At 46.3% G+C, this 25,470-nt stretch overlaps 1 protein-coding gene across 13 annotated transcripts in view; it reads left to right on the top strand.

Annotated features, from left to right (window-relative positions):
• PPFIBP2 (PPFIA binding protein 2) overlaps positions 1–25,470 on the top strand; it is a 147,980-nt gene that overhangs the window by 85,205 nt on the left and 37,305 nt on the right. For 10 of the 13 annotated variants that reach the window (XM_072725705.1, XM_026008332.2, XM_072725707.1 and 7 more), the window contains 2 exons: positions 3,721–3,834; positions 14,805–14,936. In XM_072725705.1, coding sequence (XP_072581806.1) covers positions 3,721–3,834; positions 14,805–14,936 — 246 coding nt within the window. Of the gene's footprint in view, positions 1–3,312; positions 3,553–3,720; positions 3,835–14,804; positions 14,937–25,470 lie in introns of those variants that run through there. The other 3 variants (XM_072725713.1, XM_072725712.1, XM_072725714.1) reach the window with 2 other exon arrangements.

Genomic DNA, 25,470 nt, shown 5'->3' with positions numbered 1-25,470 from the left:
GGTGGTAGGTTAGACTGGTAGTGAAACAGAAGAGGGGGCAGGTAGAGTTCTGGAACCCTCCACAGACTGTGGGCTTTAGCCTAGAGCACTGGAATGAAGAGGCTGCTATATGTTTGGCTTTTTTCCTTCTGTTTCACCTTATTACTTCATTTTCCTAATGTAAAAGTAATAAATGATTTTTTTTAAAGATTTTACTTATTTATTTATTTATGAGAGACACAGAGGCAGAGGGAGAAGCAGGCTCCCCATGGGAAGCTGGATGTGGGACTCAATCCTGGGATCACGACTGGAGCCGAAGGCAGATGCTCAACCACTAAGCCACCCAGGTGCCCCAATAAATGATTATTTTAGGAACTTTGGAAAGTCAGAAAGAGTTTAACATTTTGACCTTTGTTTCTCAATTTTTTCCCCCTGTCCTGCCCCTATTTTAAGAAAATTAAGCTCAGACCAAATATATAATTACATGATTTTGTATCTTTGGGTTTTTTTTTTTTTTCTCCATTAATTTTTCATTAAAAAGGACCTGAGTGGTTGGCAGGACATACAGTTGAACATTCTTACATGAGGCCTATCCCTGTGCTAGGGGTTCTTGGCAGGCACTGGTTTTAGGTGCTAGCGTTGTAGCACCTAAAACCAGCGTGAAGAACATAAACTAACTCCCTGTTCTTACAGAGCTTGTGTGTGTGTATACACATGTGTGTATAAGAAACCAATACATAAAACATTTCTGGCAGTGATAAATACTATGGAGAAAAATAAATCAAGGTAAGGATTGTGTAGTCAGAGAAGACCTCCCTGAGAGGAGGAGTCCTGAAGCTAAGCTGGGGAGGAAGCCCCTCGGATGGTGGTCCATCCAACACACACCCTGAGCCAGGACAGAAGTCAGCTTGGTGTATGGGAAGAAGCAAGGGTCTGTGTGGCTGGAGTTTATGACCGTGAAGAAGTCTGCTGGGGAACTGCCTTCAGAGAGGTAGGAGGAACCAGATTATATAGCACATTATACTGCACATATTTTGAGGGATGTGTAATTTAAAGGTCCATCCCAATGACATGATTAATCAGAGTGCCTGATTTAAAATCTTGCAGCAAACAGTATGGACTTGCAAACTTTTGAACCAGGAACCTTCATGGCTAAATGAACACATTCCTATTTAAAGGAATTTAATTTTAATAAAGAAGTCCTATGTGTGAATGTTCTCTTGACATTCATGGTTTTTTAAAAATTCTGAATCATTGAATAATCCCTATTTCAATAACCCAAACACAATTAGGAAGCTGCTTATCACAGAAGTCAGAAGTGGATCCTGACGATTTCCGTTCCAGGAGCTTGTGAAGAGATTTTCAGAGTTGCTCTTAGGTGATCACCCTGTTTTGTAGTGACCCCCTGGAGCTGGTTAGCCTCTCAACATGGTAAAGCATTTTGCTTAATTTACAAGGCAGCTCAGTCAGAGTGAATTAATTGAAACACCCAGGGACACCTGGGTAGCTCAGTGGTTGAGCACCCGCCTACGGCCCAGGGCGTGATCCTGGAGTCCGGGGATCGAGTCCTGCATGGAGCCTGCTTCTCCCCCTGCCTGTGTCTCTGCCTCTCTCTCTATGTCTCTCATGAATAAACAAATAAACCTTAAAAAAAAAAAAAAAAAAAGAAACACCCAGAGTGTTTTCCTGGGTCTGCTTGTAGAAGAGCAAGGCAAATCACATATAACAAAATACTTGGTTTTCAGAATAAGTTAAAAACAAACCAAACTCTTCTGTGCTCGCTTCGGCAGCATATGTACTAAAAACCAAAATCTTTTATATCTTCATTAGAATGTAATTTTTTTAAGTCAGGATTTTCACCCCCTCCCTTTCATTCCACTCCTATATTCCCTCCTTTGCCTAAAATTATGCGTAGCCCAGGGTAGGAACTCAAAAACTATGTGCTTTTATTGAATAAAGGTCACATTCTAGGATCTTTATACATTTGTCCCAGTTTTCTGTGCCTCTTCATGGTTCTTCTAGTGATTGAGTGTTCAGGTTCATGAGGACCCCCCAGCCTGTGTATGCTGAATATTATGCACAGCCGAGGTACAGGCTATGGAATGCAGGAGACCTCATGCTATTCCTCTGGGAACCAGCACATGACTTTGAGGTGTGGTGCAAACGATAATCCTCATAATAAGACTAACCATAACACATCCTTCCCAAACAGAAACACTGGAACCCAGGGAGCTTTGAAAGGCCACCCTCTGGAATCCTACCCTTTAGAAAGTCTAGTTTGTAGGTATAAAGAGGCCAGGACTGCTGATAGTGTTGGGTCATGAGGATTGAAAAACCCACCACAAAGTTTTGTGTTTAAAATGGGCCTAATTCGTTTCCCAGAGTTAGGAGTCTCTCATGGTGGAAAGGGAGGTGGGCGGGAGGTGGGGGGGTGACTGGGTGACGGGCACTGACAGGGCACTTGATGGGATGAGCACTGGGTGTTATGCTATATGTTGGCAAACTGAACTCCAATTAAAAAATATATAATAAAAAAATAAAAAATTCAATTAAAAAATAAAAAAACTGCCATAAAATGGGCCTAATTGGCAGCAGGCTCCTGTTGGGGGATTGTAAGTGGAATATTAGCACACTACGTACCAACTCCAGGAATATGTTCCAAAAATTCATTAATCATTTGGGAATATAAAAATGGAAAGCTTAAAGTAGTGGTATCAATTTAGGGTTTTTTTCCCCCTTGCAAAGGGAGCTTTATAATTGATAGTCTGTTTAAACACTCAGAAGTGAATTCATGCTAACCCCTTCCTGCTCTGACTACCATTCCTTTATGGGCTGAGAAATCACTTAGGATAATCTATATGTAAGTGGCAATGCCTCACCCATTGGTTAAAAACCAGAAGTGTCTAAAGGATCTCAATTTACCCATCATTGATTTCTTTATTTGGGGAAGCCACCCACTCTCTTTCTTCACCTTCCTGCTTTGAGGCACCTTTTTAATAAAAAAGAGGATCTGGGGGTTAGTTTTGCTACTAGAACAGGCTATGAAAATCCTCTCAGTATGCATTGAGGGCATAATTTAAATGACTTCCTGTAAATGGATCTTTATTAATTCCAAAAGATCTCTTGGTGATTTTTCTATGGAGGACTTTCCTGCCACAGTATGTGCAGCGTGGCTTGTGTGTATTATGACTGAGAGTCATGTTTTGGCCTGTGAGGCACAAAAACGTTCCTAGAGCCAAGTTTTGTCAGTGCTAATACATGCCCTTTACATCCCACATTCCTTGATTGCTTCAGAAGCCTCGCCTGATAGGTGAGCAGTCATCACACCCTTATGAGAGAGGTAAGGGCATTGGTTAGTTTGCACAGGAGTTTGGATTGCTCTTCCACATGAGGTGGCAGGAGCCCTGGCAAGCCAGCCGAGATATGCCTTGAGGTCCAGACTGCCCGAGTGAGTTCTGTGAGAGGAATAAGGAGCAGGAGGCCAGCCCAGAGGCAGCTCTCGTGACTGTTGGGTGTTTCTGTTGAGTGCATCAAGAGCGGGAAACGCAGCCACGTCAGTCAGGCAGGGGCAAGGTAAGAAAAAACTGGAGTTTGCTTTATCTGGAACCTTCACTCCCCCCCCCCCCCCACCTGCCACCTGCCAAAAAGAAAAGCCATCTCTGTGTAAAGATTAGCAGTGCAGTTTCACAGCTTGAGGTGAGCCATTTCTGCTCCTCCACAATTGCCATATTTCCCGAACAGGTGAGTGTCCTCACAGACCAAGTGGAAGCCCAAGGAGAGAAGATTCGGGACCTGGAAGTGTGTCTGGAAGGACACCAGGTGAAACTCAATGCCGCTGAAGAGATGCTTCAACAGGTAAGGCGGGGGTGGGGAGGCAGGGGTGGCACACGCAAAGGCCCTCGGGTTCTAAAGCAGCTCGTGTGTTAAAGTCACTTTTGTGTCCAGGTCACGCTGTCACTGCTTACTTCCCCATCCCGCCCGTCTGGAGGTAGGCTGGGCTGCTCCGCATGTGGTGTTTATACAGCAGGTGAAACCAGCCCCAGCTGAGAGTCAGGGAGGAGAGGGCGGGAAGGGCTGGCCTAAGAGGAATAACCTGTCGGGCTGGTTAGACAGTTTCCCAGGTGGCACTCTCGCCCCAGCCCGGGTTCAGGTTCAGGGGCACTCTGCTGGCAAAGTCACCCTTCTCTTCTCAAGCCACACACAGCTTGACTGCTAGTGGCATCTGGGGTTTTAGAAAGTCGCCTAGCTTAGCTTCTTTCATGCCTCTGTCCCGTCTCACTCGTCCCCTCTCACTCTGCGTAGTTTCTGATAGAACTTATCTCATCAATAATATTTCGATGTAATTTAATGGCTGTCAAAATGAAAAATGTAGCTGCTCTCGTACCATTCAAATCTCTTGAATGCCTTGTTTCCTTTTGGTCCTCGTTGTCATCAGGTGTGCATATAATTTACAAAGCTCTGTTCACACTACAGGTACAATTTAGTCCTCTGATTTTGTATGCTTCACATCAGCGTGAAGTTTTTTCCATTTTTAAATCTTGCTGTATAGTTTTCTTTACTGTCACTTAGAGGTTTTTTTTTTTAGGCTTTTTTTTTTAGTGAAAAGTATGATAATCATTCTGCTCTTGAAGAGTTTTACGCAATTGTAAATGATGACCTGCAATTTTTAGGAAGGGGTGTTGAATTTTTATTCAGTCTTTTCAGAATCATTGAGAAGCTAATGAGAAATTTTGTGAAATCTATCAAGATGATCTAATTTCCTTGAATCATCCTTGCATTTTCCATTATTTTGGGAAAGAGGCACATAAACTTCACTCATGGTTACTGCTTTGTAGCTCCTGGTGTACTGCTTGGCACATAGGAGGCACTCAATAATTATTTAACGAATGACAGTCCCTTAACATAAATGGGTGTAATCAGATAACTGATCCCCCAAAGCTCCAACATTCTTTACTGTCATTATTAACATTCATATTGTTACTTGGTGGAATGGTAATGAACACAGGCTTTGAATTTGACCTTTGGTTTTAAGAGAAATGTTTTGGTTCCTAGGTATTTCTTCGTTTTGAGTGAATTTGAGAACTTTTTTAAGTCAATATTTCTATGCAGTCTTCAAAAAAAAAACTGGTTCCAAGAGCTCAGAAGCTGTTTGCTCTCTAGTTTGCTTTCTTTTCATCTCTGCATAATAAGTTACCACAGCCTTGGCCCCGTTTGATTTTTCTATTTAAATTGCATGCATTTCTCCTGCTCATCCTATTCCATGAAAATCTGAGTAACAGTAGGAGTTGAGTTGAGTTTATTTTTTCAAACAGAATCTTCCTTCTGAAGACCAGAAAAGAAAATAGCCTGATGGAAAAGCTGTCGCACGCACGGCAGGAAAGAATTTTCACAAAGAGTGATAGAAGAGCCCACTAGATTGTGTTTTCAAGGCTGCTAGGAAGTGTGGCTTGGAGGTGGGGATGAGGGAGGAGGGGAGGAAAGTGATGGAGTGTTGCAAAACCCCAGACAGAGACCAAGAAGTTTTGACTGAGGAAGGGAAACATGTCAGGAAAATGTCAGAAGGTTGATGTCTCCGGAAGGTAGTACCTGCGGGTAACGACGTAATCTGGGGTCAGAGCACAGCTGCATTTGGCACCTGAGCTACCTGACTGCCTGCCTGAGCTACCTGGCTGCTCTTCCACATTCTGCTCCCTTGTCAGCGTCTCTGTGCTGGAGAGTCTGATGATGTTTCCCAGCACCACCTGGGCAGGCTGTCTTGTCCTCCCAAGCATCAGCCCATGGACTGGATTTTAGACTTCTGAAAAAGTCTTAAGCTCAGTTACCTTTTATTTCTTGTTGATTCTAAATCTTATTTTGTGTTATGGGTGAGATACCAGGCATGTGGTTTGCATGTGCCATGGAGGTAGATGCCATGGCTTGGTAATAATTTGGAATGTGCTAGGTCTTATTTGTAGCCTCTCAGATTTGAAAACCTTCCTGAAATTAACCAAGTTATTATTATTATTATTTTAAAGATATTTATTTATTTATTTAGGGGGGAGAGGAGAGAGCGCGCAAGCAATGGGAGAGGGAGAGAGAATCTTAAGCAGGCTCTTCACACCCAGCTCAGAGCCCAACTTGGGGCTCGATCTCATGACTGTGAGATCATGACCTGAGCTGAAATCAAGAGTTGGACACTTAACCAACTGAGCCACTCAGGCCCCCCCTTAACCAAGTTATTTTTATGCTCATAACTTTCCCTGTGTTCTTTCCATCTTTCAAGGATAAAATGAAGGGAGTATAGAATACTGAGTTTTGGTGTATCCTGGATTCAGGTCATAGGACCACTTGTGTGTCTGCTGGGCTTGGTGATAACCTGAGCTGGAGCTTTTAGGGTTCCCCACTCCAAACCCCAGGTTGAGTATTCTGCTGCACGTGCTGACCCTTTCCTGAGATCTGCTTGATGCTGTTTGACAAGGCACTTAACTCTTGCCCCACAGTGCTGAGGCGGGGCCGTGTACAGCTGGGACGTGTTACGCATGTGTCCTGGGTACTGGGGACAGGCAGGGACTTGCTTGTCTGCCAGCGAGATCCTGGACTGCAGGGCTCTTGGCTTCTGGTGATAGGAACACACAGGACTCCCATCCCCGAGGCAGAGAAGGGAGGCAAACAATTGCCTCTTTTTTGCCAGCCCTCAGAGACTGTTCCTGGCCTGAGCCACGCCTGGCCTCTTGCTCCAAGGCTTGAGGGGCTCTGAACAAGGTCCTTTCTCAGTCAGCGTGAGGCCTTGTGACTACTGCCTATTGACACTGCCGCCCTGTTGACACCGCCGCCCTGGTAGCACTTCTCCGGCGTATGGAGTGGCCTTGTCTGCAGGAGGCTGCCGCCACTTGCCTTGAGCTGACTGCCCACGTAGGCCCAGTGCTGTTAGATAGTCTCATTTTTCATAAAAGGTTGGAAATCAGATTTAAAGATAAATCTTTCTGTTTTAAAGATGCTGGCAACTTAAATGGGGGAAAAAAGTGCTGCGTGAACCACACCATGCATATCTGCAGGCCGAGCCTGGCCCACAGAGCTCTAATCTCCAACCCTTGCTCTAGACTCTGTCCCGTCCACTGGCTACAACAGCACCTGTGGGACTTAAGGAAACCCAACCCAGCATAGCCCAAGCCCTGTGCTTACATAGGCTCCACAACCCCACTGAGCCATGACTCACCACAGCTTCTGTTTGTCCCACTCCAGGGTGAGCAGGAGCCCAAGAGAAGAGGGAGTTAGTGCCTCACCCAACTCATGAACCACACACCCTTCCACCTGCCCCTGCTAATGCTGAATCTCTCAGTTCCCATCTGTTTTCTTCTATGCATTGATCCATCTGGTCTCCAGAACAAGGGAACATGAAGACCTTGGGTTAGATAGGCAAACCAGAACCAGATAAAACCAGCATGGACTGGTCCACATGAGCAGCATATAGGTGATGGGTGCAATCTTTGTCTGCAGCCCCCTGCAAGGTTCAGGGTGGCAAGGGGGCAGCTATGAGCATCTTTGTAGACTGCCTCTGGAAGCCCCTACTCGGGTATGGTCTCAGTGTGGATTTCCCAGGGAACCTTCTCTGTTAGAGTCATTTTCCAGGAAATCTATAAACTGGTCTTCGAGAGGCCACAGCCTGGGTTCATTTTCCCAGGTCTGGGTAGTCTGGGCCTAGGTACAGAGAGCTCACAGGGCTGACATTTGCCTTCTGTTGCCTAAGCAGGTCGAGGTATTGCTTAGCAGCATCTCTGATAGCTGCACACTGGGGTCTCCAGAATTAGCACCCCAGGAACACAGGCATGGACCAGCGGCCTCCTTCTTATAACTTGCTTAGACCCTGCTGGCAACAAAATCTGTGTCACTGGGCAGGTTCTCCATGGCCTGATGATGCACTGAGGTCACTGGCAGCTTTTTCTAAAGTAGCCTCTGGAGTCCCGTAGAGTCCTGCCCGGCATGCTCCCCTGCCTCTGACCTTTCTCCAGAGGACGATGACTTCAAGGAGGAAGCTGATGCTACTCAGTGGGTAGGAGACTTTACACAGAGCTGGCAGCCAAATGGCGCACCTTCCAGAGACTAGCAATTTACAGATGTGACCAGTGGCAAGAGCAGAAAAGATGTTCATTGTCAAAAAGAAGACAGGCTAGAGGAGCCAAATGGGGAGGTAGAAAGGATGCAGACCTCCTTGTGAGGACACACCCCTGCTTTGGGGAAATGTTGAAGGGCACCTGCCTCGATGTCAGTCCTCCCTCGTGACCTAGAGCCCCAGGTGGTAGACAACTTTCTGTGGACTCACCATTGCCCGTTGACCTGGGAAAGTTGTCAAACCTGTGTTCTTAGGTATGTATAACGAGGATGACAATACGGGCTTTACATTGTTCACCTCTTAAAGCTGGAGTATGGTTACTGCAGTTTTATTAAAACTGAACTATTGGGCACCCCCGGTGGCACAGCGGTTTAGCGCCGCCTGCAGCCCGGGGTCTGATCATGGAGACCCAGGATCGAGTCCCGCGTCGGGCTCCCCGCATGGAGCCCGCTTCTCCCTCTGCCTGTGTCTCTGCCTCTCAGTCTCTCTCTCTCTCTCTGAATAAAAAAAAAAAAAAAAAAATTAAAAAAATTAAAAAAAAATTTAAAAAAAACTGAACTATCTCATAAATCACCAGTTTTAAGATATTGAGCATGGAGATTTGGGGACCTAACATACCCAATTTCTACCCACGCGTTGAGTCAAGGACAGTATGTCCAGGCGCGTGAACTCCAAGTGTCGCCAGCACCTGGCTGATACATTTCCCAAGAGCACCCTTAATGAGACATTTCTGTCTCAAAAAGAATATTAAATAGAGCTGTGTATGTGATCCTTTGGGAGCACAAATCTGTCTCCGGAGGTAAGACACTTGAGTCATGAGTGAAGAAAACAGAGATTTGCCTGTAATTCCCTAAACTTGCCTCCTGGGAGATTTCTGAGGCAGAAATAACTGGTTTGCTCAAGTTTATCTTATTTATGTTGCATCTCCGTACCACTGTGTGTGTTAGATGCTTTACCCTCCTTTTCACAGAGCAAGGGAACTGAGGTTCAGAGAGATGGTCTCATTAGTGGGGACTGGGTCGGGACTCGAACCTGGGTTGACTACAGGCACCTCTCTGCAGTGTTACTCATGAAAGCAGCTTTCTGGCATGGCATAGGCCTCTTACTTCAAAGGGCACAGGGACGCATTTTCCCTTTCATGTCTTTCCATGGCCCATTCTTTCATTCTGGTTTCAGATTGCCAGTCTGGCTCCAGTCCTCTGTCATTGGTCAGTAACTCCCTGGGTCATGTTCCACACTTAAAGATGGAAGTAATTGCTTCAAGATGTGGCCCTTTAAGGAGGGAATAAATTGAGAGGCCACTTCTTTTTATCGGCTCCACTCTCAAACCGAGCTTTGGAAAAAAGAAATGACAGTTCTCTCTGAGATGTAAGCTTTTTTTCCCCATCTCCAGGAAAGGAGATGTATTTGCTCTTCCGAAAGAGGTTACTGGTAGTGGTGAATGAAGCAAGAGGGTGAGTGATAATTTTGTTCATTAAAGTTTTTTCCTAAAGTTTCATTACCTAGTTTCATGATGCTTCATAGTAACAAAAATCACCTGCCTCACATACCGCCTTCCTTTCCTTTGCGCGTTCTCCATAGGCAATCTTAAAACAATTGGGAGAGCAAAAACTAATGCAGCTTATGAAACCTGTCCCCCTTATCTCCAGCCCCCTGCCTCCCCACATCTCACCTCCCCCAGCTTTATGGTAGCTTCCTGATTCCAAGAGATCCCCAGACAAATCCACCCTGTAGGTCTGAGCAAAGACCAACCTTGTGTTGGTGCCCCAGACAAGTAGGCTGGATCCAAAGATAACTCTAGTGTTTAGAATGAGAGCTTGGGATCCAACAACTTGTCTCTTAAGACACAGACTGAGTAAAAGCAGCTAGCAAAGGAGACAGAAGAGAAAAAGAAAGATCAGGAAAACTGAAAGGAAGGATGGGGGTGGCAAGTAGTATCTTAAACCGAAAAGTGGGCGAAGCATAGTAAGTGGTTGAAAGCTGAGAAGTACAGGTTGCATCTGAAAGTTTGGACATTGGTCCTCAGAACAAGAACTGTTTCTGTGTTCTACCTGGGGAAAGCAGAAGCTGGGTTGCAGGCATACAGACATCTTGTTGAGAAGTGACTGGAAGGTGAGGAAGAAGAGGTAGCAAAGATTACTGATTCTAGAGCTTAGCTGTGAAGGGGCAAGTGAGAAGATGAAGAGAGAAGGCATCCATACAAACAGTGCACACACAGCATGCATTTGCTTAGCAAGAGCACAAGAGGGTTGATGATTGGTTGCTTCCAGGGAAGGCAAGGTCAAGAGGGAAAGTTCTTTCGAATGTCAGAAATTTGATCATGTTTATAGCCTGAGGAATGGGAGCTGATGGTGAAAGAGATTAAATGCCTGTCAGAGTGGATGATTAATGATCCTACCTCAGTGTAGCACAGTCTGGGTGGGAACTTCCTCACAGGCAGGACAGAGGTAGAGGAGAGCCTAGGGAGCAAGTGAAGAGGCGTCCTTCGGAGGGAGAAACCGGACCAGAACCCGGAGATCACAGCCAAACGCTAATGATTGACTGGGGAGGTAACTTGAAAGCCTGAACATCAAGCTGTGTGGGGATGGCATGAAGCCTAGAGAATGAGATAGTCAGCAATAGGAAGGTGGGTCAGATGGGGCAATTTCAGGGCAAACTCTAGACTCATTGCGTCCTTGAACATATGCTTTTTATGTGCAACCTGGAAACTCACTGTGCTTGAGAGTGGCTCTCCAACAGGAGAGTTGGGCTTGCTTGCTCTAAGATGTGGATCTCAGAGATTTCAATGAGAGATGGTTCAGGGAAACTTTGAAATAGAAAGGATGTAAGTTCAATGAATGATCAGATTATTTTTAAATATCTTTTCAGGAGAGGTTGAGGAGAAGAGGGAGAAACAGTGGGATATATGATGGAAGAGAGTAGGAAAGATTTGGAACAATCTCTAAAAGGAACCGGCCAGAGATGAATGCAAGGGTGCCAGGCGGTATTGGAAGATCAGCTCTAATTAGTGTAAATTTGTATGAAAACCATTTGGCATCATTAAATGTCGTTTGCCAGCAATTTTCAGGCCATGGGGACTAGAAACATAGATAAAAGACTCTGAGGTTTGGCCTAGACTGGGCTCTGGTTAAGCAAATGTATTTCAGGTCTAGGGACAGGGATTAACTGGATGAGGAATGTTCTTGTACAGATGTGATAGAGTTGAAATGACCTCATGGGATGGAATGGATAAGGAGGCAAATAGTACTTAAGGGAAGTTGATAAACTGAGAAAATGGGTAACTAGTCGCCACAGAAGAAAAGATTAAGGATTATTGAAGTCAGTAAATGGGAAAGTTTTAAAGGTCAGGGTACTGTGGCCAGAAGAGACCATTTCAGAGCTGAAGATTGTAGAATCCAGAGCAAATGCATTCTGGATAAAGGCAAGGGCCAAGTTGTGGTCATCCTGCTGAGAAGCTGAGGCAAAGTGGAGGCAAAGCCTGTTGGCACTGTGGTCAAGAAAGGTGCAGCCAGAGTGGATACTGGAAACTACCGAGGAAAGAACAGGATGTTGAAGTTACTGAGGAAATGGAATGTGCCCGAACTAGGTAGAGAAACTGTTGATCAAAAGACAAAGCCCCGAGGAAAATGGGAGACTGTCTTGGGTTCTGGATACTTGGGAAATGAGGCCATAACCAAATGGCACTGCCTTAGAAGAGGAGGGCAGACATAGATGGTCGATAAGAACAGTAGTGGTCTGGAAGCAGTCAGAAATAGGGAGAGAGTTGTCCAAGAAGTTGGATTTGGGGAGCAGAGTGGACTCCATTTGAAATGACTGGGAAGGATAGGTCATGTGATGCAAAAGTTAGGATTCAGTGAATGCTGGAAGGAGGAGGAAGGAACAGTTGAAAATGTAGGATAGTTAAACCCTCTTAGGACACAGATGATAGAGGATATAGCACATAATAGTGGTTGGGGGCCATGTGAGCCTGGAGATGGGAAGTGGAGATGGACTGGGATGAGCTTGTCGAAGGCTGATTTTGAATTCAGGGACTAGGACAGTACTCATTGATGACAGGGATGAGGGGTGATGATAATGAAAGGTAGAGGCATATGCTAATAGATCTAATAGCTGGAATATAATCGCTAATAAGTGGAATGCCCACTTGGAATGCTAGTGTGACCAATTAGAACCCCAGCATGACCAATTGGAACGGCTATTGGAACTTTAGTAGGACCAATTCGAATATTATCCTTGTCAGCTGGAACATTGGTGTGACCAATTACAACCTGGCAGCTTAAAATAGCTAGAGGGATTTTGGCAATAGTGGAAATAGAGTGGATTCTTAGTTTTCAAGAGAGATACATTCTGAGGCTTTTTTGAATCCCACCGATGCAGTATCATGAATGCTAGTTAGTAGACAAACTGCATCTTAACAACACTCAAGCACTCAATGGGCTGTGTTTTTAATGGTCATATCCCTAGGCCTTGACATCTGGTAGATATTTAAAAACATATTTATTGAGTAAGTGATTAAAGTCTCATAGAAGAATATTTTCTCAGTTGTCAATGTTCCAAAGCAATTGTCTCGGGGACCCTGATTTGTAGAATTACTCTTCTTTCTCTTCCCATTGGTGGCTGCAAAGCTCATGTGCACAGTAGGGTCCATCTCTAGCAGTCCACAGAACTTTAGGGTAGGCGTTTTATACTAACTATGGCTGTGGCTTTAACTTACCTACTTTTCCTACCTGCTTTAATTTTATGATTTTACATTTTAACTCAAACTGTCCGTTTTTTGAACTGCCTCGAATCATTTTTGGAACAAAGCAGGTAGATGAAAGGTTGGAGAGGGAAACACAGAATGAGGCGGGGGAGGAGGTGAGAGTAGGTGGGTGTCCAGGTGAATTGCGTCTTAAGAGAGCCTTAGCGTCAGGCCCTGGTAGAAAACGTGTGCTCAATAAAATCTTGACAATTTTGAGTGGCAATTTGCTGGACTCCGTGAATATTTGTTGATTGGCTTTTTTCAGTATGTATTTTGTTATTTCCCTTAAAATTCTTGGACTTCTTCCTTTGTTTAGGAAACAATGCGATACGTTAGAAATGAGTTTTGGAGTCAAACAGACTTTGGTTTGAAAACTAACTCTGCTGTTGTGGATTGGCATGTGTTTTGGCCAAGACGGGCCAATCTTTGGGCCTGGTTGCTCATCTGTTAAATTAGGATAATATTTACTGTTGAATCACTAGGAAGGTTTATTGAGAGCATGCATGTAAAGTACCCAGCAGGGTCTGGCACAGAGGAAGCACTCACGGAATCTGTGTGTCTTCTCTCCTGCCCCCTCCACCATTATACACATTTATCTGGCAGACTCCTTATGACCAAGTAGGCTGTAGTTCACACATGGCAGCGTTGCCACCCCCGCCCTATAAGCTAGCTTCAAGTCCAGCTGAAACAGGAAGAGCTGGCCTCTTTTACCCAGTGCTCAGAGAGCTCATTTTGCTGAACTTCTAGATACTCATCCCCTCAGATTAGCAGGTGGATAGTTTGTAGCTTGGCTTTCTGAGACCCTGAGGGCCTTGGCCTAGGGAACCCTGTATTCCCAGTTAAAATCTCTGTCCTGTGTGGTTTGGTTTATGGTCTGAGGACAGTTCAGAATATGTGAAATTTAGCTGTTGGGTCAGCATATTGGTCACCATTCTTGTACTATGGTTGCATTGCCCAAGAGAATAAAGAATATTCATACTATAACAGGATAGTGTATCTTTTTCGGCTGCTTATTTGTGACTGGTTACTCTCTGAATTGCCTACTATAGTCTCCTTGCTGGGACCTACATATCCAGTGTCTACCAACCATGTGCCAAGATTTCGGAGCTCATGGACCATTGCCTTTTGCCATTGGAGAAGTGTTGCCCCTGGACTTTGGGAATGCTCGTGGTTTTTGAGGTCCTTCAATAATTCCTAGTAGTTCCCAGCGGTATTTTGTCTATCACCTTTGTTTTTTTTGTCTTATGTATGCTTATGAAGTGTATGTGTTAAAGGCAGGTTGTTGTCTGCCACTGTTCTAGTGATGGCAGGATTTATAACCTCCCCTAGTCTATCCTTACAGTAAGGAAAGAACAGTTTTCCTGTTTAATCCCTTAGTGGCTCAGAAAACTCCATATCACATAGGCTAGGAAAAAATTCCATATCACATAAATACAACTCTAATCATTCAATAAATACTCATTGAATATCCACCTTATGCTCTAGTTCCTTCCTAGGCTCATTGCAGTGAGACTTTACAATGAAATTTGTTGAAGATGGGGGCTAAACATTGAGCCCATGAGATGATTTGGAATCCTTGATTTTGAAAAATATGTTGTTAATGTAGGCTTGTGTTTGTTTGTTTTGGTTGAGAGGACCTGCTTATTTTCCTTAAAAACAGAGATAGAAACATTTAGTTCTTTGAGCAAAACTGTCTGGAATATAATCTAGAAAAATGCAAACATTTTTCTGTCTTGGAAATACTGGTTTCTCTAGGTAAATGTGTTTTTGAGAGCTGTAGTTCACACTGTTTCTCAGAGCACAGTGGGTAGTGGCAGGGGCTGCGCTCTCCCTGAGTGACCCAGTAGCAGACCAGGTCTGTCCCTCCTAGACCTGTGGCTCATATGCAGCAGTCTCAACATACAACTTAGAGATTGCCTTCTGCGCTCTGGATGGAGCTACAGTTGCCCTCGTTGCCATGGAGGCTGTGATTTTGAGATCTGGTTTTGCTTGCAGGAGCTGCTAAGCCGCACATCTCTTGAGACCCAGAAGCTTGATCTGATGACTGAAGTTTCTGAGCTGAAGCTCAAGCTGGTTGGCATGGAGAAGGAGCAGAGAGAGCAGGAGGAGAAGCAGAGAAAAGCAGAGGTGAGTGTGATATACCAAATTCTGGGGGGAGGGGGTATCCACACTATTCTAAACTCAGAGCAGGGGAAGCTAGCCTAATGTGGACTCAGGCCATCTAGTCAACCCCAAGGCTGGCAGCCACTGGGCGCCAGCAGCATCTATGCACTAGAGACGCAATGATCTGTTAATACCAAGTTATCAGGTTTTGCTGTGGCTGCAAATTTCACCAATGCCCAAACCACCCAATTTTGGCTCTAAGGCTTTATCTTCCCTCAAGCTGCTGACAAGGATGGAAAGGGAAGCGGTTGGGGTGGGGGGCCGTGGGGAGAATCAAACAAGATGTGAAGGGACCCAAGATGTCCTCTGTGAGAGTTAAGGTAGTGACCATGTATCGGGATGAAGTCCACTGCCCAGTAGGCCACTGTCATTACAGCAAAGGAGTGCACTTCATGGACCCAGATGGAACTCTTAGATTATGTGTTTCTTTTCTTCTGATAGGTTTTAGGAGGGAGCCCATATAATATTTTCCTGCATCGTTCCTGTTATTGTTTCAGGCTCCATAATCCCATTGGCTAGAGCATGTCAGACTCCTTTTTGGGATAAATATTGTGGATAAATTCTAGGCTCAGAGCTGCTTTTGTTGAGTGAGAACATCCAGTTGTGTGAGAACCTTATGTGACCACCTTCCATGTACCTCGACCTACAAGTCCCCATATTTGCACCTGGATGTGTAAGATGTGGAAAGAAGATAGGCTTTAGGATTAGAAAAACCTTGATTCAGTTACTGGCCTGTTTAATAGGCTTTGGACTTCATTCAGCAAGCTAGCTGCTTAATTTCTCTGAACTTCCATTTCTTTATCTGTAGAACTGTTAACTGTGTGAAATCCGAATCAAATCCCAAAAGTTAAGTTCCTATCATAGTATCTGGCATAATGTAGGTACCTGGTTTATTCTCACCCCCATCCCCCACCGCATCCATGTAGGCATCTCCAAAATCTAAAGGTGAATGTTGTTCCTTTCTATTAAGCACTACCATTCTTGTGCACTGAAGCCTTCCCTATTTCTGTGTGTACTGGGTAAACACTGGTGATTGGGACGCTTTTAATACGTGGGCAATTCCACACATTGCTTTTGAGAAGCTGCTCATTGGTAAGTAGGGTTGCCAAAAGATCTCTCCATTAAGCTTTAGACCGTGTCTTCTAATGATTAAGAGTTGGAATCAGATCTTCCAGCTGTAATGTGGAGCTGAGCTACTCATTAGCTTTGTGATCTTAGGCGAGTAAAATAACCGCTGCTTCTTCCTCTGGAAAATGGAGAGAGTCACACTATTTCCTAGCTGGGTCAGAGGGGGGAATGAGATCATGAGGGTACCATCCTTAGCATAGTGCTGGGCACATAGTAACAGCTAGCGTGTATCAATTACTTACTGATTATATCGTTAAGCATGCTGCAGATGGAAATGTAGATTAAGCTACTTTTACAAACTGCAAGGTCACGCAGACTGAGCTTATCTGGGTGAAGTGTTAGTTGAATAGACTTTGCTTTTTAAATGTTCAGAAAGAAGGAAACTGAATTTTCTCCAGGTTTAGAGTTTTGGGGTTTTGTTGCTTTAACCAGTGTTTCAAGCTGTGTGATTCCCTGTGAACATGTATTAAGGCTCTGGCGGCGACAGAAATCAGTAAAGTCTGAGAAGTCTTAAAGTGGTAGAGACAACTCAAAACCACTTAAATTAAAAAAATAAGTAATCATGGGAGGTTCTTAGGTCACACAACTTGACGAGTCTAGGGTTTGAAGTCCAATATCACTAGATCCAGGTGACCTCACAATTGCATTAAAACTCAGCCTTAGTGTATATCTTGGTTCTGCTTTAGTCTTATTTTCAGGAAGGGTCTCCCCATGTGGTGACACAGATGGCCTTCAGCAGCTCTAGATCCCACCAGCGGGTGACCCATGGAGAGAGAGAGAGAGAGAGTCTCTTTCTCAGAGGTCCAGCAAAAGCCCCAGGATTGCATCTCATTGGGCCAGTTTGGGTCACATGCCTGGTTCTGAACTGTAGGGAGCACGTGGGTGGGTGTGAATCCATCTTGGAGAGAACGCAGAGTTTGCACCAACCTGGGACAGCTGAGTTCCTTTCTGGGGAAGACAGGATGGAAGGCGAGCTCCCACTTCTGGGCCAAGTACAACTAAAGTAGTCATTTTGCTGTTTGCTTTATTTTTTCTTTTCTGAGGGATTATATTTCAATCTGAATTTTTTGTTTTTGTATTCCTTTAGGCTATTCATGCATGAGGCAACATGGACTCTGAGCTGCTGGCTTCAGTCCTAGAGATAACGGCCCTTCCCAGTTGCTAGTACAAACATAAGGTTCTATGTGGAGGAATTTTTTTTAGGCTGTTCCAACCTGTGATACTCCGTGAACAGCCACATGACCTGAAATGCATTTCTCCTTCTTAGGATTGAACATAATCTTTGTTGGTATGCTCAGAGGCTCTATTTGCAACTATCTGGAGCACCAGAGGCTTAAAGCCGCAGGGAGCTGCTACAGCCAGGCCCCCCCCGTAGTCACGTGCGTGGACGTGTTCGAGGGGGACACTTAGCTAAGGTCACCAGAGGTTGTACTTACATGGATAAGGGGAATGCTGCCTCCCAGCCTGCACTGCTGCTGGGTTTTTTCCAGTGAATATACTTAGCCCAAGGCCTGATGGCTTGTGGTTTGGAAAGGCAGGACCTTTCTCTTTGTTTTGTTTGTTTTCTAGGGTAGCTGGATCTGAAATTTCCTCCATGTAATTCAGGCTTTATCCTCAAATTCCACTTTATGTTTCAGTGAAAATTTAAAAAGAATGCTGTTAACAAGAGCATCGCAGGCTGCTTTTTCTGTCTGGCTCTGATCCTCACCATCCCCTGGCCCCAGCCTGTATCCTTACCTTTCCTCATAAGCCTTTTGCAGTGATTCTGGGGCATTTTAGGAGACCCAAGCTTGGATCAACTAGGTTTGCTCTTGAGAAGCAGGACTGCAGAGGAATGGCTGCCATGGAAAGTAAATACCAGAATTAAGAGGATAGAACATAAAAGATCCAGAGGCAAAGGAAAACCTCGGGGTGGCACACCATATCACAGGCATGTCCCTCTGGAGGCATATTCCTTGGAGATGGGAGTCTGGTTTCCCCAAACCACTGGAGGCACAAGGAGGCTCGCAGCTGGATCTCTTTGTGGGATTGAAGAGGTTGGTGTGTAGTATCAGAGATCCTGTGAAGAAAGGAGCAGGGATCCAGCATGTTCTGGAAAGTGAAGGCCTCCCAGTTGATCAGAGATATACCCAAGTATGGAGAAGGGGCCAAAAAGAGTCTTTAGAATTTCTGGCAGAAAAAGGAATGTCTTACAGCACGGGCGGGATTGTCCTCCTTTTTCCTTCCTGTGGTGAGCACCTTGGAAAGGAGGGATTCTGGTTTCTGGACTAGGCAACCAGAATGATGGACTTGGAGCACAGAGCAGGGACTGAGAAGATGATGGTGTTTGCTCTGGGAAGAACTGGCCTGAGCAGGAGAATCTTCCACTTTTTATTTTATGTATTTTGTTTTATTTACTGATTTTTATTAGCATAGGAAATACACTCCCACAATTCAAAAATTAAGAGTGCATAAAAGTTCATGCAGCAAAAGGTCCCATTCCGTGCCTCTGAGGCCCACCGTCGGAACCACTGTGATCATTTTGATTGTATCCTCCCAGAGTTATGCACAGACAAGCAAACTTATGTGGAGAGATGTATGTACATATACACACACATATTCTCTGCCTCGTTTTTGCACACATGCACACTACTGTAGACCTTCTAATTTAGCACTCTGGGAGTTTATTTCTAGACCTTCTAATTTAAACTCTGGGAATTTAATGTACCAAGTACATTAAAAAAATTATATCTGCATATTTCAGTATCTGTACCCTAATTTGACCTGTTCTCTCTTGATGGACATATAAGTGGTTTCCAGGTGTTTGTTATTACAAGTAATACTGCTGTGAATGATCTTGCATGCTTGTGAGGATACTGAAGTGTAATCGATGGGCCAAAGGCTACATGCACAGATTTTGACGGATATTTCCACGTTGTCCTCTGGAGCACAGAGGTTGTGTTCCCATCAGTGATGTGTAAGTGCCAGACCAGTATTAAACTGAGCGTGAAGGAAGAGAAAGAAAAAGAACTAAGTAAAACTGGGAACAAGTTTAACAGGTCGGAAGGTGTCAGGACCAGTGATTTCACATAGAAATGAGCCATAAAGAAGAACGTTGATGGTTGGTGAAGCAGGAGTAATAAAACCAGCTGAGAGTACAACACAGAGTGGCAGTTAGAACCTCAGACACATCACCTAGACTTGGTGACATGGGACCCAAGAATGGGACAGGGCTACCAGAGGGAGAAATAGACCTGTTGTGAGGGGTGATGGGCCAGCCTTGGGAAGAGAGATGGATAAATGTCCATTGAAGTGCTGAGCCCGAGGATGGATCCCCTGGAAAATAACACACAGGGTGGGAGGATGAGAGGGCAGTGTCCTGGAAGTGTCAGGTGCCTCATATAGTCACCCCCCCCGCCCCCCGGAGTGCAGGAGGGAAATTGGTGCACTCTGATACAGATGCCCAGGCCCACGGAGGCGGACAGGGGGACAGTGGTGGGAGGGGGTGGCAGTTTGCATAGCTCCTCAAAATCCCTTCCAGCTCAACACTGAACATATTTGAGAGGCTGCCTTTCAGTGCCCCGCTCCCTTGCTTGTTTCTACCCAGGTGGGCGCAGAGAAGGAAACTGGGAACTGCTGCTCTGGCTGTGATGCTGAAGCAAAGGAGAGACTAGTTTATGAGGGCAGTGTGTCGGGTGCCTTGGGTGTGCACGGCCACTGTGCTGTGAGTCCCCAAAGGCGAGGGTGGGAAAGCCACATGGAGACAGCCGTGCCTGTAGGCTTCGGGAAATCATACCTTTGAAAGTTTAGAAGGAACGCAGAAGACGACTCAGAATATGGAACTAAAAAATAATGTTTCTGACTGCAGCCTCACAAATGATATCGACAAAAAGGAGACGCTTGGGGGCTCCTGGAGAGAAGCTAGTTTTCAGAGGGGCTTGTATAAAAACTAGAAAGGACAAATCAGAGTGCCCCTGCATAAGCAGCACCAGCAGGGGCAAACCCCAAACAGAGGGACAGTGCCAAGGACAGGAGAGGCACTTTTGGTTAAAGTTACATCCTCAAGAAGATCAAAGAGAGAACAGGCTCTGTTCCACTGATGCCTCTGGCACAAAGAACTTAGGGCAACAGTCCCCAAACTGCTTGGTGTCAGTGAATATTAAGGTATCAGGGAAACTGGGTGAGTTGTTAGCAAACTGGAGGTGAACTATTTCCTCTTCCCCCACCCCCCAGCTGGCAAAGAAAGTTAGATAGGTTCTATGAAATTTAGTCTGTTGAGGCTGGGGTTAACCCCTATGATGGGTTGTGGGAGGCTGGGAGATGAACTAGGGATGGTATTCATTAAGAGCAAGTTATATCAACTTGACTTTGTGTGTTGGGCCAGGAATGCATCGTGTGGGATAGACGGGGAAAATGTGTGCTTTGTGAGGCATTGCACAAACACTGCTCAGGCAGTCTTTGGATGAAATAGAGGAATATAGGATGGATGCTAAGAGAAGTACTCCAGTAATAGCACCTAGAGACCAACTCTAGGAGGATTTATTGTAGAGGGTGACAGTCCTCTGCCCTCCTGCTTATTTAGCATTTTTTAAAAAGATTTTATTTATTTATTCAACAGCACAAACAGGATGAGTGGCAGAGGGAGAGAAGCAGACTCCCCACTGAGCAAAGAGCCAATCTGGGGCTCAATCCCAGGACCCTGGGATCATGATCCAAGTTGAAGGCAGACACTTAACCAACTGAGCCACTGAGGTGCCCCTGATTTTGCATTTTTAACATATAATGTGGAAGCTGATCTAGAAGGTCATGAAGCTCTGATGATGTGAAGCCAAAGAAAAACCAACTGGATCAACTGACATTGAGATTCATAAAAACCTATATAGACTGGAGTGATAGCTAGGTTGCCAGGAAGAGGGTAAAAGAGGTCAGAAGAACCTAAGTAGTGGAAAATCACTAAGGTATCGAAGGAAACACTTCATAACAGAGCCAAGCAACTTGAGGACAAGAACATACATGTGATTTGACCAGGAAGAGGGTCCTGAGGAAGATAAGTGGCCCTCATGGTGGAGACAGTTTGTCTGCCTGGAGACCTGGGGCCAGGGAATGAATGGGGTGATGAAGTCAGATAGCAGGTCTAGACTCTTCATTTGAGAGGTTTAACGATAGAGGGAACAAAAGAAGGAACAGGGCAGTGAAGTTCTAGCAGCTTCTATAAAAGAGACAAGCAGGTCTAAAGACAAGCAGGGCTAGTACACAAGGAACTAAATAAAGATTCTGGAAATGAGTAGTCAAGATGGTGAGCACCTGAGGGAGTGCAGAGCCATTGCGTGGGCTTTTCTTGTCAGCGATCAATGTCATGGGCCTTGACTGTGTCCCATGACCGTTGGGTGTTTTCTGTTACTCACCTAGTTCATATGGCTCAAACACTTGGCAGAGGAGAGGCAGTGGGGGAAGGGAACCCACATTTATCTGATGCCTCCCATGTGCTAGGCCCTGTGCCAGGTGCATCACTTAGGGCTCACGTGGTTAACCCTTCACAGTAACCCTATGAGATATAAACCCTCAATTCTACACAAGTGAGGGCAGCCCCGGTGGTGCAGCGGCTTAGCGCCGCCTGCAGCCTGAGGTGTGATCCTGGAGGCCTGGGATCGAGTCCCATGTCGAGCTCCCTGCATGGAGCCTGCTTCTCCCTCTGCCTGTGTCTCTCATGAATAAATAAATAAAATCTTAAAAAAAACTCTACACAAGTAAAAACAAGTGTACATGAGTCTGCAGCCTGCACGCTCCGACGGTGTCATGCCAGTGCCATCATGGCATAGTCACCCCTAACAGGCTAACGTCCCTCTCTGGGGAGGTAAAGGCTGATTGTTACCTTGAGGGATTGCTTTTGGCTCCATCCTTGATTCATCTGCCATCCTTCCTTCTACCCCAAGGCTCTTGGTTAGAGGATTCGATGTAAAACTTTTAAAAATTGCCTTCATGCCACTGAATTCCCAGCTGCATTTCCCCCTCTCCTCAGTATTCCTCTTATCCACACCTACCTTTCCTCTTCTCATACCTCACAGTGGCCACTCTAAATCTGTATCCCCTTTTGTTTGACTGCTACGTCCTTTGAGAAGGAACTTACCTGCTTTACAGAGATCAAGGCCATGGGGAAGATCTCCCTCACCTTGCTGTTGCTCATCTAAAGACTGCCTGCCCCCACCCCACCCAGCATTCCCTTTGTGCTTAGCTAATCCCCCCATCCCAGGCTGCCAATTCCAGTGCCTTTCCTTCATCTTAATTCCTCCTGCCCAGCTTCTTGGTCCTCAAAGGTAGTCCTAGGGACCTACCTGCTAAGTGGTTAAAGTACCAAAATACTTTGAGACTTTTCAGGAGAAAAAGCAGGAACAAACTGAGTGCAGACAGTCTTTTCCCCATTGAGCACCTCTCAGTGGTGGCCAAGTCCATGGGCAGTAGAGACAGAGCTGGACTATGATGCTTAGTGGTTCAGGCTAGTCAGGTGAGAATCCTCCCCTACCTTTGTCATGCGTGTGCTCTAAGCCAGCAACGGGTTTGGAGCCCAGTGGTGCACAGAGCACAGGCCAAGTCAGAGGCCAGTGTCTGTCCTGGGACTGCAGGTAATAAGGTAGAGGACAGGTATGCCCCAGCCCATTGGTGCTGGCCCATCAGGGACCAGTAAGAGTGGAGCTGTGGGGAGGTCTGAGATCCAGGGCCCTGAGGCCCATAAGGGTCACCTTGATTTCTCAGCCCAATCCTCTGGTCTTGGTAGGAAAATGTCTTATTAGACAGACAGCCCTGTGGGAAGACAACCGGGGCTGTCTGTGGGCCAGCTCAGGTGGACTGGCTCACAGAGCAGCTGGGAGGCTGGGGGGCTGCTTATGCTGGCAAGCACCGTGTAGCCCTCAGTCCAAATGGTATCAGCGGGAAGGAGAGCAGGGGCTGTAGCCCAGCACCCTCTCAGCCCTGAGCTGCCATTCAGACCCTATTTCCCTTCTACGTTGGAGAAGGGGATTTACAAAACAAGATACCAGTGGGAGTTTCTCTCCTTAGACACCATTGTCATTAGGGAGGATGGACAATTTCCTGCTGGCACACCTGGATAGTTCTGTGGTGCCAGCAGCAGACCCTGGTACCAGATGCCAGCGCTTAGAATATCAGTAAAGGTGGGCGGGGAGGCCTACGCAGTTTCCTTGGCTGCCACTCTGTCCACCCAGGTCTATGCTCTGCTCTGTTGCCAAGTGTTTCCTTAAGTCCACATCCCCGTGCCACAGGCTGCTCATAGCATCCCCCAACCTCTTGGGTTTCTTGCTACCATGAGTGGCACCATCATCTACCATGTTACCGAGGCTCATGGCTCACTCGCTCTCCTTCACTCCCACCCCCGGGCAAGGCACCTGCCTCAGTGGCATCACCTAGACTCATGCCATCCCTTTCTCTTGACCCAGGCAGAACTAGCCACTCCCTGGAAGCCCTATGTTTTCTGGGTAGTGGCACTAACGGCCTGTCATGAGTATTTGTGTGTCTCTCCCCACTCAGCTGTGAGCACCATTGGTTAGTGTGGCCGTGGGTCTCTGCACAGTGCCTAAATGTCAGTGGGGTAGGTGTCAGAGGTCAGAGCTGCTAGTGAGAGGGATTCACAGTTGAGTAGATAAGTATGAATTCCAGGGATTGCAGTGGCTTTTCAAAATTGCCATAAAAGGGGATCCCTGGGTGGCTCAGCAGTTTAGCGCCACCTTCGGCCCGGGGCGTGATGCTGGAGTCCCAGAATCGAGTCCCACGTTGGGCTCCCTGCATGGAGCCTGCTTCTCCCTCTGCCTGTGTCTCTGCCTCTCTGTGTGTGTCTCTCATGAGTAAATAAATAAAATCTTTTTTAAAAAATTGCCATAAAAGGCCAAATGTTCTCGAGGCTACCAAGGAGTCTGGTTTGGAGTGGGAGGGTTTGGTATAGAGCGTGAGGCAGAGTTTAGAGTTGGGACGTATAAGCGTGCATAAGTGTGCTGCGTGCCATGGTTCACCTGCACACGGGGGTCAATGTGCTTATGGGGGTGGGGTTGGCACCCATAGCCCATGTAAGGGGTGTGTGGGTCTCTCTGTGTGCCTGTATCTGCTGTTCCAGGCCCGGGGCCTCACTGTTCCTGTGCCAGGATGGTCCCGGTGTGGCACTACGGAGCTGCCGGGGGTTTGTTCAAACTGCAAGACAGCCCCATAGATGGGGGCCAGTGTCCGCAAAGATGCCACGTCTCTTGGTTCCCATGAAGAAAGTGGGTGGTCCCCCCGGGGCCACCTGCTGCTCGCCCTCTGCATGCTTCCTTCTTTCTGGGCTGCTCTGCTGAGGAGCTTTGTGTGGAGAGCTCACTGACCCTGAGTGCTTTTTTTCCCCTCTCTCTTCTTACAGTCAGTTCTGAATGTGATCAGTGAGCTGCAGGAGCAGATGTGTAGGCTGCAGCTGGACATCCACAGGCAGATCCAAGAGCGCCTCTCCCTCGGTAGGGGCGACCCTGAGGAGGTGGCGGCCGGTGACCCTGCGGCCCAGCCCCCGCCCTGCAGCCAGGACGGTGCCTGTTGGGAGGGGTCACCTGTAGGAACCACACTTAAGTATATCAGAGCATGCGTGTGGGGGGCACTTCACTGGTGGAGGGGCTGGGGTTTCTTCTAACCTTAAGTGCGTGCAGTGGCTTAACATGGCTCTGTTGTTACCTCCGGGCTGAGCTCTGTGACCCTCCCTGAGCAGGTCTGAGTAGGTGAGGCCACCCCTCAGACAGGCAGTGGCACTCGTCTTCCTCGGGGTTGGGAATGAGCTGTGTCAGGTGCACTGAGGGATTGGGCGTTCGTGCCAAAGGAAGCCCCAGGAGTTCCCTTCCCAGGTGTGATTCAGACACTGCTTCTTCTCCTGGGCTGGGAGAGTCGATGAACTTCCATCTCATGGGATTTCTTTCTTTTTTTTTTTTTTTTTTTTAAGGAAAATATAGCATCATGAAAGAATCCTTTCAAGTTTATTTTTAAAGAAGTTGATCCCCAGTGAGAAAATAGAACACAAGTTTCCATTTGCTATGACAATGAGGTCATCATCTGAGTTTCTAGGAAACATTCCCCACTTCATCACATTAGAGGGATTTCACAACCTCTGGGCCCCAAGGGGTATATCTTTCTGGTATTCTGGACTTGGCTCCTCACACTGCTGGGACCGGGTCCTGTGTGACCTGGTTGGGCCTGGTGATGGAAACTGCATGGAGATGACCTTTGCCCCCGGGGCCCACTGTCAGAGAGGACTTGAAAGCTTGAGGGAAGGTCAAGGTCACAGGCATGAGCACTGCAGAGGGTTGGCCTCGGCTCTGAGGGAAGTTACCACGATCCATACTCAACTATGGAACATATTGAAACTCTACCC

The sequence above is a fragment of the Vulpes vulpes genome, chromosome 11, assembly GCF_048418805.1.
Source record: "Vulpes vulpes isolate BD-2025 chromosome 11, VulVul3, whole genome shotgun sequence".
NCBI classification, from domain to species: domain Eukaryota; kingdom Metazoa; phylum Chordata; class Mammalia; order Carnivora; family Canidae; genus Vulpes; species Vulpes vulpes.
The sequence above is the reverse complement of the archived record's forward strand: the minus strand, read 5'-3'. Positions and strand labels throughout refer to the sequence as shown.